We start from the raw sequence: 12,001 nt of genomic DNA on the forward strand, positions 1-12,001 counted from the left end.
CATGAGCCGGGAAGCCCACAGCCCTGTGTCATCTTGTCGGCATGGCTCCTCTGCTCTCTCTCATGATCTCAGGTGCTATGGTTTCTGCTGCTTCCAACACTTTAGACCGGGAGCTCCCAGGTTCCCTGCTGGTGCCTCTTCCTCGATGGCTGTGGAATTATCTGTTCCTGCTTCTGGGATGGCTCATTTTTTGAATACCGTACAGTAAGGCAAAACTGACCAGTCCCAAAGTTATTCTCCCACTTTAAGTGCACATTATTGCTAGAAGAGCCATAGCACGTAATTTTACTTCACTGTAGTGACAAACCTGATGCTCCTCCATCTCCAGTACCTTCATTTATTTGTTTCTTCCTCAATGACAAAGATATCATGGTGCATTAGGCTGGGTTGACGAGAACATCAAATCCAGTCACATAAATATGTAAGAATGAGCTTCATATTGACAAAATATCCCAGCCCAGTCCAAGTCAAGTCCATAAATCTGATATTCATCCATAAGTCCTCCAGACTCCTGCAGCCACATGCAATGATGCAGAATTCAGGAAGCGCACAGGCCCGTGGACGTGGGTGCACAGTCGTTTGGATCCATTGGCAGTGGAGGCATCTCTAGGGCTCTGCCAGGTGCCAGAGTGGCTGGCCAGCAGGAGGGTGAAGGCAGAGAGGGAGAGAGAGCGCAGAGGAGATTCCCAGGCCTTCCCTATGAGAAGACAATGCCCACAAGGCTTTACCATCAGGCTGTGACCTGATGAACAAGCTAGACTCCACTCCTACCCTTTTACAGCAGAACCCCAGCACTCGACCACATCAGTCCTCTACATAATCTGATTTCCATGTGAAATGTCGAGAAAATTTTGCATCGGAGCTCCAACAAAACATTGGTATCTGACCCGACACATGGTGATTTTTGTAAACAAAAGCAGTCCGTGTTTTGGTCACTTGGCGCTAGTTGGCGTTGTTAGTTCACGTTGTTTAAACCTTTTGCAGCTGTGTTCCCAGGGTTTTTCTATTATTGTCTTAGTTTTTGTGGCTTTTTGTGCTATTTTTAGATAAGAAACATGGGTCCAAGAAGGAGGTTTTGAAAAGAATCATCATGAAACAAGGACTCTCTCTCCATCCCTCCTCTCCACATCCGTGTCCACAGATCCAGATCCTCATTAGTCTCAGGGGATGGGTCTTGTCCTAGAGCCACAGTGGCTTACTTAACGTCATGAACTTCTGCACACCAAGATACTAAAATAAAATGAAGTGAGAATCAAAGGGAGAAATAACATTTTTTAATATTTTGAATTTTTTTCTTAAAGGAAAAATTACAGGAGCATTAGTAAATTCATTACCTGTTGTTTGTTGCTGTCAAAATGATTGTAATAGCAACTCTGTGCACAACATAATAAAAAACTGCCAAGTCCTGCTCCATCTTCGCAGTGATTGCTACGTTTGAGCCCATGTTACAGACGTGCTGTCCATCTCTGTCATTGAAGGTCTCTTTTCCTTTTGCCAACCTTCTGCTTTAATGGTGTAGGGCACTCTAGGAGGGTAGTGGCTTACAAGTGGGACTGCAGAGCACAGGGTCAGCAGGCCGAGACCTCCAGATATGCCATGGGAGAAAGACGAGACTTTCTACTCCAATGAAGATGCACAGTCTTGGAAACCCATAGGGACAGTTCTACTTTGCCCTATAGGGTCACTAAGAGACTCAGAGCAACGAATGGGATTTTCAGTCATGCTAACAGAAGTGATGTCCTTCTCTTGAAGTCTCTTCCTAGTTGCTTCTAAGGAGCATTCTGGTTGTACTTCTTCCAAAGCAGATGTATTTGTTTTTCTGGAAGTCCTTAGTAAATGCGATTCCTTCACCAACAACATGATTAAAAAGCTTCAGATCTTCAATCTTATTTTCATTTTTATACTTATTCATACTCCAGTTTTCACCTGCATAACCATGGCCTAGGTTAGACACACCTTAGTCCTCAAAATGACATCATTGCCCTCTAGCATTCTTAAAGAGATTTTTTTGCAACAGAATGCCCAATGAATGCAATATGTCATTTGATGTCTGGACTGCTGCTTCCATGGATCTTGACTGTAGATCCAAATAAAATGAAGTCTTTGACAAATTCAATCTTTTCTCCCTGTACCGTGATGCTGCTTATTGATTGAGTTTTAAGGATTTCTGTTTCATTTACCTTGACGTGTAACCCATAGAGAAGGATATCATCTTTGATTTTTATCAATAAGTATTTCAAGTTGGTTTTGCTTCCGACAAACAAGGTTGTGTCATCTGCGTATTTCAGGTTGACAATGAGACTTCCTCTAGAACTCTTATTGTGTTCTTCTCCATATAACACAGCTTCTCAAATAATTTTCACAACTTACAGATTAAGTATAATCAAAGGATACAACCCTGGCTCACACATTTCCTGACTTAAACCAATGCAGTAGCTCCTTGTTCTGTCCTAACAACTGTCTCTTGGTCTATGCACATGTTCATCTGGGTGCAAGTAAGTGCTCGAGATCTCCCATTCATAGAAATGTTATCCTTACTTTATTATGATTCACACAGGCAAAGACACGGTTGCAAGCATTTGCATAGTCCTTAAAATACAGGCAAACATCCTGCTGGTATCCTCTGCTTCCTGCTAAGATCTAGCTACATCAACAGCAATCGCCTTCGTTTCACGTTCTCTTCTGAAGCCAACCTCAGTTTCTAGCAGTTGCCTGTTCATGTAGTATTCTGAAACTTTTAAAATTATCTTTAGCAAACCTTTACTTGCATGTGATATTAATGATATTGTTTGATTATTTCCACACTCTGTTGCATCACCTTTGTGTGAAATGGGCACACAGATGGATCTCTTCCAGTAGACCAGCCATGTAATTATTGCCTGAACTTCTTGACATTGGTGAACGCAACACTGGACATATGCATTTGTCGAAACATCTCTATTGGTATTCTGTCAATTCCTGGATCTTTGGTTTCATTTTGTTTTTGTTGTTTTTACTCCCCGTCCCCCAAAACCTTCAATGAAGCCTGAACTTTCTCCTTCAGTAACTCCGTTTATATATATATATATATATATATATATATATATATATATATATATATATATATATATGTGTGTGTGTGTGTTACTTCCTGAAATGCTTAAACACACAGTGACTTTGTGTATTTCTCGCACCTTCTTCGGATCCTTCCTGTATTATTTAGTATTTGTGCATAAAATATTGCAATTTGCAGATGAAAGTTTTGCTTCATTTCTTTCAGCTTGAGACATGCAGAGTGTGTTCTTCCAGCTTGGTTTTCCATCGCTAGTCTTTCCACATTTCACTGTAATACTTGGTCTTTTCAAGCCACCCTTTGTGTCCTTCTGTCCCGCTCTTTACGCACCCAGTGCTCATGTAGTAAAGATACCACAATGCGTGTCCTCAAAGAACACTGAGATGTTGCCCCGAAGTTCGGGAAGCTGCACGTCTGAATCAAAGGATCAGTATGTTCTCTTCCATCTGTGTGTCTATTCTGCACTCTTTTAGAAGATGACATTAAGAAAGGTTTAATTATAGGACCTACTCTAGTATGACCTTATTAACAACAAAAAAGAAAACGTCTGTACCCAACAGTCATAATTGGAAGTATAGGAATTAGGACTTCAGCATAACTTTTAGGGGGACACAATTCAATGCATAAAAATGACTTTCATACCAATGTCACATCTGAAAAAACCATATGAAAGTAAAGTCAGATTCCTGGTGGCACAATGGCTAACCGTCCAGCTGCTAACCCAACAGTCAGCAAATCAAATCCATAGGGAAAGGATGTGGCAATTGGCTTCTGAAAAGATCGCAGCCCTGAAAGTCCTATAGCATGCTTCCACTGTGCCCTATAAGGTCACTGTGAGGCCCAATCACCTTGTCAGTAATGGGGCAAAATAACAATGATCTTTGGGTCAGAGTGCCCCAAGTTAAAATTCGAGCTCTACAGTCATCTAGCTGTGCAACTTCCAACAAGGGATTTAACCTATTTATCAACTAAGGATTATCAAAATCAGGTTTCAAGTTTTCTTTTCTTTTTTTTTTTACATTTTATTAGGGGCTCATACAATTCTCATCACAATCCATACATACATCAATTGTATAAAGCACATCTGCACATTCTTTGCCCTAATCATTTTCAAAGCATTTGCTCTCCACTTAAGCCCTTTGCATCAGGTCCTCCTTTTTTTCCCCTCCCTCCTCCCTCCAGGTTTCAAGTTTTCATTAGGATTGGAGATTGTCCGTGTAAAGCATTTTAGGCTGTGTCTGACAAAAATTTCGGTTCAGTACATAATGTGAGTTACTTGTTGTGTTCAATTTATTGTTATACTTTAAAAAAGCAACTTTGAAGGTTCATAATATAGTTTGTTAATTCCTGGGTTTTCATTAGACCATAAGCATCAAGTGAGGTGAAGTTGAAGGACCCCTGAATATGTGCCACGCAGTTTGAAATGTACGCAATGGGCAAAATTGGCCAGTTGAGTCTCTAGAACAGGGAGGTGATATGATTCAAACTGCCACCTCAAGAGGCAATATCGTGTACAGGAAATCCCTCCAGTGTTCGGGGTCAGCAAGCTGAGTGGAGGACTTCTTTCTGTACCTGCCTGCTCTGTGCTCTGGACAACGCAGTGCACACCTTTGGTGCTCAAGTAAAATGAGCTGCCAAACCATCCTCCTCCTGAGGATGTTACAATGTTGGGAAGTTGAGGCCCCAGACAAGTATCAATGATTACTTACAATCCCATTGAGACGGTCTGTTCTTTCCAGCAAAGGGGAGAGTTATTTTATCACAGTTGCTGTATTTTTCCCCTTGAAATTTGGTTTAAAATTTAAGCACAGAAAACCCTTTTCAGAAAATCTGTTTATTGAATGAGAAATGCACTGCTAGACCCGTTTGTGAAGTGAAAAGAGATGGGAAATATGGGCTGCGCTGCCCTGACTTGTGTGCAGTATGCGTCCTTGCAGAGTCTGCGGAAGGGACTGGACGGGACGGGTGCCTGGGGCCTACACCTTTTTTCAGCGGGAAAGAAATGGGGAGGGAAGGTGAGGGATTCACCTAGATGTGCTGACTCAAGGGGAAGCTCTAAATAGGGCTCAGCGACATCTCACAGGTCCTTGGGCTACCCACATTGATTAAACAGCTGTACCCCCACATGAAACTGCTGCACCCCAACCCAATTTGTTCTCCACCTTTGCAGTGTTCTCCGCATGCTTTCATTGGGACTTGTCTTTCTAGTACGCTCTGCCAAGCTGGCTTTATTGTGGCATTCCTAGTGAGATTGGGAGCAGCCCCCCAGAGAACTAACTCAGTGGGAGTTGGTTCTAGTTAAATCATTCAGCCCTACTGTTCCCTGCTGCGAATCATGGACTGTGCTGTGGTTCCCCCTTGTTGAGCCCACGTTGGGCAACATGGTTATTTACCCTTTGGGTTCTTCCGTACCCAGCTTAAGCTGCCACATACGGGGACCGAGTTTCCTTCTGCTTTCCAAATGTTTCCGTGTTACCTCATCACTGAGGTGTCCCCTCGTCAGAACACCTGCCATTTCACTGCTCCGCCGCTTACTCTGAAAGAGAAGCAATGGCGCTTTGTTTATTCAAGGCTCAGCACGGTGACAACGCAAATGTTCTCCACAGGAAGATGCTCAGAGTGAATCCCGAGGACTGGGAACAGCAGAGGCAAACTGGAGGGCACTTCCTGGCGTGTGTTTTCATTGCTTTGTTCCACGCAGAACTTCAGGCCTCAGGGGACCTGGGCTTCTGACTTGTCAAGAGAAACTAGAAATATGGATTTTTATGTTAAATGTATTCATATAAAGAGTTTGGCAACTTGATGAATATTTTATAAATATTGTTCTTGGCAATCTTCTCATTCCTAAACATCTTCATTTCAGTGCATGTTTGTTAATGATTTTGCTTTATGAATTTATACATATATATTATATATGGAGTTGAGTCCCTGGGGGCAAAATTGGTAAGCACTCAGCTGCTACCTAAAAGGTTGATAGTTTGAGGCCAACAAAGGGTCCCTCTTCTGAAAGACCTGCTTCTGAAAAAGGGGCCATTGGAAATGGAAGCACAATTCTGCTCTCCCACACCAACTCCCTGTGAATTAGAAATGACTTGGCACCCACTGCCATATATATATATATATATATATATATATATATATATATATATATATATATATATATGCAATTTGAGAGTTAAAGAAAGCTCATTAATTTGTCAGATATGAACTGGGATTTTTCATGTGTATATGAACTATTGCATTCCACAGGAATGGTACACAAGAAACACTTGTGCAGAATGTGAAGCGGCTTTGCTGGATCTCCAGGAAGGCAAAGGGACAGGAATTAATATGGCCCACTCAACACAAGTTAAGGGGGCCTGCTTATTTTGAGGAAAATATCCTTTCCATGGGGAAAGTTTGGAAATGCATCTGTTGGGTAGGGTGAAGACAGGATGGTGGTGAATCTTAAAAGTCAAAGCAGAGGGTCCCAGACTTGACAAATGGGCTGTGACACTTGTTGGTCCTTCTTTAGTGTGAGAAGGGAGTGCAATGCAGAATGGATCCGAAGAGGAGAACAGACAATAACGATATCAAGTATGGTTTGCTAGTACACTTAATAAACATTTCCTGAATACCCACAATCCTCTATTGTCTGTCAGAAATCCAAGTGACATTCAGAAGGGGATGTGGAAGGAGGGCTATCATTGCTGATGTCCGCTGGATCTTGGATGAAAGCAGAGAATACCATAGAGATGTTTGTGTTTTATTGACTGTATCAAGGCATTCGGGTATGTGGATCATAATAAACGATCGGTACCAACATTGAGAAGAATGGGAATTCCAGGATACTTCATGGTGCTCATGCACAACCTGTACATGGACCAATGTCAGAATAAGGTAACACAGCATGGCTTCAAATCAAGAAAGGTGTGTATCAGAGTTGAATGCTTTCACCATATTTAATGCAATCTGCATGCTGAGCAAATGATCTGAGAAGCTGGATTATATAAAGAAGAATGGGCCATCAGAATTGGAGGGAGGCTTATCAACAAGCTGCAGAATGCAGGGGACACATTCTTTCCTACGAAATGCAAGGGGAGCTGCAGGCGCTTGCTGACGAGATCCAGGATGGCCGCCTTCAGTGTGGATTACAACTCAATGAAAGAAGCCAAAATCCTCACAACTAGATGAACAACATCATGATAAAAAGCAGAAAAGATATATATTGTCAAGGATTTTTATTTTGCTCGGATCCACAGATAATTCCCATGGAAATTGCAGTCAAGAAATTAAATGACGTATTGTATTGGGAAGATCTGCTGCACAGACTTTTTGAAAGCGTTGAAGAGCAAGGGCATTACTTGGAAGACTGAGGTGTGCCTGACCTAAGCCGTGGTACTTTGAAGCACTGCGTATGCATTTGAAGGCTGACAGTGGATAAAGAAGGCCACCGAAGAATTGACATATCTAACTTATGAGGTTGGCAAAGAGTTTTGAAAGTAATGTGGATTGCCAGAGGAACAAACAAGTCCGCATTCGAAGAGGTACAAGCAGAAGCAAGGAGGATGACGCTCACTAACCCAGAACATATTATTAAGAGGGACCACTTCTGGAAAAGGACATCATGCTCGGGAAAGCAGAGAGACAGCAAAAGGGAGGGAACCCTAGAGGAGATAAATGGGCACCGTGGCTTCAAAAACGGGATCATGAATAAGAACAGTTGTGAATAATGGCAGTGTATCTACGGTCCATAGGTCAGAACCAAGGCCACAACCCCTAATGGCAACAGCGATGGTCACCCGCCTACGATGTGATCCGTGAGACACAAGGGTGTGAAAGATGCCATCCAATGCAGGAGTCAGAAAGGTTCAAGGACCACCATCATGCTCACATGGGGAGCCGAGGTGGTGTCAGAGTCTGTATTTGTAGGAAGAGTGGAAGTAGCCAGATGAAGTAAGCAGGGCATCCCAGACCAAAGTGTCAGCACAATAACCTGGTGTGAAAAAGGAGAGCGAGGCAGCTCTCTAGCCTCACCTCGGACTGCTAGTGAGGCAGACATGGGCTAGCGTGCACATGCGGGTCACCAAGCTCCTGGGAGCCTTGCGGCCAGGCTGAAGAAAAGTCTTCTGGTGGCAGGAAGGGATGCAAAAGCAGCAAACGTGTTCTGGCGAGAATCAGCCGGTCAGACACAAACATGGGCAAAAGCAGTTTCACGGAAGCAAAGAACAGAAGTGAGGTTTCAACAGCAGCCTTCAACAGAGCGGAGGAAGGCTGCGGCTCGGAGAGGCCGCTGCATTTGGCTCACAAGGGGGTTACTTAGTGGGTTTCTACTCCCAGCTGTAAATAATTTAAGGCAAACCAATACATCATTTTCCCTTAGCTGCCAACGGCCTAGAATCTCTTTCCTGCTTCTCACACAAAAAGAGAAGTGTTAGTTACCCAGGCAACTTGGTTTTTGATTTGCTAAATCTAGTGGCCTGGGGGGAGGGGCAGATCGAGGTGTGGGGGAGGGAGGAGCTATATTTTCTGACAATTCAACCAAGCCCAACACTTTCTGTGGTCACCTAGTTTGTGTGTGTGTGAGTGTGTGTGAGATAGAGCGAGAGCAACCACAGGAGCTTGTGCTGCACATATTAATCAGAGAAAGAGCAGTGTTACTGTAGCAGTGTTTAGAATGTTCTGAGTGATTCTCAGTTGTGAAAAAAGTAGTGGATGGTGGAGTGTATTTAAAACAGTGTCTCTAAGTTGTCTGTAGTTATTCACAGCTAGTTTTGTGGGATTCCTGTGTGGATCTGTTTTGTCATTATGTTACATAATTGTTTTTCATCTGTGATCAGATCTGAGTCATTCCGTGCCAGACCCCAGGGCCCTGATATTGCTACCATTGTGCCCTGTCACTGCGCAAGTCTCAATGAATGGAGCCGCTGGAGGCCATGCATGTGGGGTTGGGTGTTCAATGTTTTCGAGCTGTGGATCCTGCCCTCTGTTGAACATGCAGTGCCAGCTTGCTCTCACTGTGATGCCCTGCCCATTGAGAAATGCTGATCTTGGGAACAGGCTCACTGAACATGGGAGCCCTGGTGTGGTGGTGATATATTGGACTATCCATTGGGTTAGGCAAGCCCAGCAGCTCACAATCAGCTCCCAGGGAGAAAGACAAGGCTCTCTATTCCTGTGAAAATTAGTGTCACAGATCCACAGGGGCTGTTCTACCTGTTCTAGAGGCTTGCTATGAGTTGAACGATCAACTCATTGGCAGTGAGTTTGTTTTATTGTTCTTTTTTTGTTATATAAGATATTAAAATTAAAACCAAGCCAAAATTAATTCATGCCTATTAATTCATATTCATAAAACTATATTAATACCAATCAATAAATAACAATTAAATAGATTTCCATAACTGCTAGGTTTTAAAAGTATTCTAATGATCTACAGGGCCACAGCAACGCAATGGTTAAGCATTTGACTGACAGCTGGAAGGTCAGCAGTTCAAACCCACAAGCCACTCACCGTCGAAGGGATCAGGTATCAGGCATCTAAGACCCAGAACAAATTGGGAATGGAGACCCAAAGCCCATCTGTAGACAATTGGACATCCCCTCACAGAAGGGTCACAAGAAAGAGATGACCAAGTCATTGTGCAGTATAGCACCAATGAAACACACAACTTTCCTCTACTTCTTTAATATTTCCTTCCCCCCACTATCATAACCTCAGTTCTACCTTACAAATCAGATTAGACCAGAGCATGCACCCTGCTACAGATAAGAACCCACAACACAGGGAATCCAGGATAGAGAAACCCCTCAGGGCCAGCAAGGAGAATAGACATACTAGGAGTATTAGGAAGGTGGGGGGAAGAAAAGGGGAACTGATCACAAGGATCAACTATAACCCCCTCCCAGGGGGATGAACAATGGAAAAGTGGGTGGAGGGCGACAGAGGAGGATGTAAGACATGAAAATAATCATTTATAACTTATCAAAGGTTCATGAGGGAGGACAGGCAGGGGCGGGAGAGGGGAAAAGAGCTGATATCAAGGGCTGAAGCAGAAAGAAAATGCTTTGAGAATGATGATGGCAGCATATGTGCAAATGTGCATGACACAATTGATGAATGTATGGCTTGTGGTAAGAGCTGTAAGAACACCCAATAAAATTATTCAATAATTAAAAAAAGAAAGAAACTGTGGTCCAATTACTTCAAACATAGAAGTCTAATCCCAGGTGGCGATGTCTAATTAGCCATACTTTTGATCCCTATGAGCTTTATTTTATGAGGATTCTTCATAACGTCACAGAAAATCCCTCTATTATTTTCTCCTAATTTCCCACACACTTTCTGCAGGACCCTTGCATTGTGACTAGATACCCATACAGTCACATAGATGCATATGAATGTGCCTAGAAAGATGAGGTTGTCTGCTCCTACAAAGATTTCACAGCTTCAGAGCCGCCAGGGAGCACTTCTACTCTGCCTGTAGGATCATTCGAAGTCAGAAGCAACAGGAAAGCAATAGATTTGGTTCTCTACATGTATATCTATGTATGCACACAAATACTTGCACATCTGTGGGGTTTTTTGTTTGTTTGTCTTGTAGTGTTTGCTGTTATTACGCCATAACAATTACCCAGAGGTTCTTTTTTCTATGTCTGTATAGCGCACTTTGGATGAATGCCACAAAAGATAAACATGTTTTGCCTTCATATGAGTTAACCTTTAAGAAGTCACAGCACTAAGCGTTTGGGTTTTATCCGATTTTTCCTTTCTTTCCATTACAGGTGCGGGGCTCAGTGTCAGTGATAACGAGTCTGGTCAAGGTAGCCAAGAGGGAGGCACCTTGACCGACTCCCAGATCGTAGAACTCAGGAGGATACCCATCGCGGACACCCACCTCTAGCTCCTCAGTAGCCACCAGAATGAGGATATTACCATGTCTCTGTTGTTGTGTTTTGTTTTTGTTTTTGTTTTGGGTGGTAGCACTGTATAGGCCCACACAGCCATGTCATAGGCTCTGGGGATTGTACTGGATGGTCAACCCAGTGGTGACTGATTTCACTATAGATGATGTAATTCTTGTGAAACTAGAAAAACCCTGCTATGATGAAAGATTGAATCATATTTTGCATTTAATAGGATGTACATATTATAAACATATTAGTTATTTTTTAATCATTTGCATGGCTAACAATGTTTATTAAGCAATGTTTAATAAAGGTAATAATTAACAATAAAAAAACAATAAAATTCTTTTGACAGCAATTAGTCTGTTTCTTTCACAGCTTGAACCCACTTGACGCTCTGCAGAAGAAGGCTTTGGCCGTCTGTTTCTGCCATGATTCTCAGCCTTGGCAAACCTACAGGGCCGTCTCTCATCTGTCCTGTAGGGTCACTATGAGATGGAATCCACGTGGTGGATTTGATTTTAACTCTCATTTTTATCAGGAAAAAATGTGCAGAGACAAAAATTGAAAGCGATAAAAGAACACATATACAAAGGGGAGTTTTAGGCTGGGGTCTCTAAAGAAGTAAAACCATTGATTGTGTGTGCGTGTGTGTAATAGTCAAAAAGAGAGAATTTTACATCAAGAATGTGGTTCACTAAATTTTATCAATGGGTAAGTCCAGTCCAGGTCAAGACCATTGGTCAGTTGTTAAGCAGGGGTTTACCCTGACTTGCATAGCTGTGAGGCCGAAGAACCAAGAATCAGAAAGAGGGTGCAGTAAGCCCCCAGGCTGTGGATGGAGAGGCAGATGAATCCAAGGTTAGTACATCGGCGATCAGATCAAATGGAAGACTGATGGCTCTCAGCACTGGCATGCAATATGGTAGGCCATGTTCTCAAGTACAAAGAACTGGAGGTCAGTGAGCCAGACACAGCATCCAGATCCAACAGGAAGCATGTTACCTCCCCTCCACCCCCCCACACACACAGCATCATCTTCTATAATAGTAGCCTATACTC

The 12,001-nt window shown here is 42.8% G+C and overlaps 1 protein-coding gene across 1 annotated transcript in view; it reads left to right on the top strand.

The window, feature by feature from the left end:
• ADGRV1 (adhesion G protein-coupled receptor V1) overlaps positions 1-11,242 on the top strand; it is a 724,059-nt gene extending 712,817 nt beyond the window's left edge. Inside the window, exon 92 of the mRNA XM_075542665.1 lies at positions 10,817-11,242. Coding sequence (XP_075398780.1) covers positions 10,817-10,935 — 119 coding nt within the window. The 3' untranslated portion in view covers positions 10,936-11,242. The remainder of the gene's footprint in view (positions 1-10,816) is intronic.
• Positions 11,243-12,001: the final 759 nt, after the last annotated feature.

Source organism: Tenrec ecaudatus, chromosome 2, assembly GCF_050624435.1.
Source record: "Tenrec ecaudatus isolate mTenEca1 chromosome 2, mTenEca1.hap1, whole genome shotgun sequence".
Taxonomy (NCBI): Eukaryota; Metazoa; Chordata; class Mammalia; order Afrosoricida; family Tenrecidae; genus Tenrec; species Tenrec ecaudatus.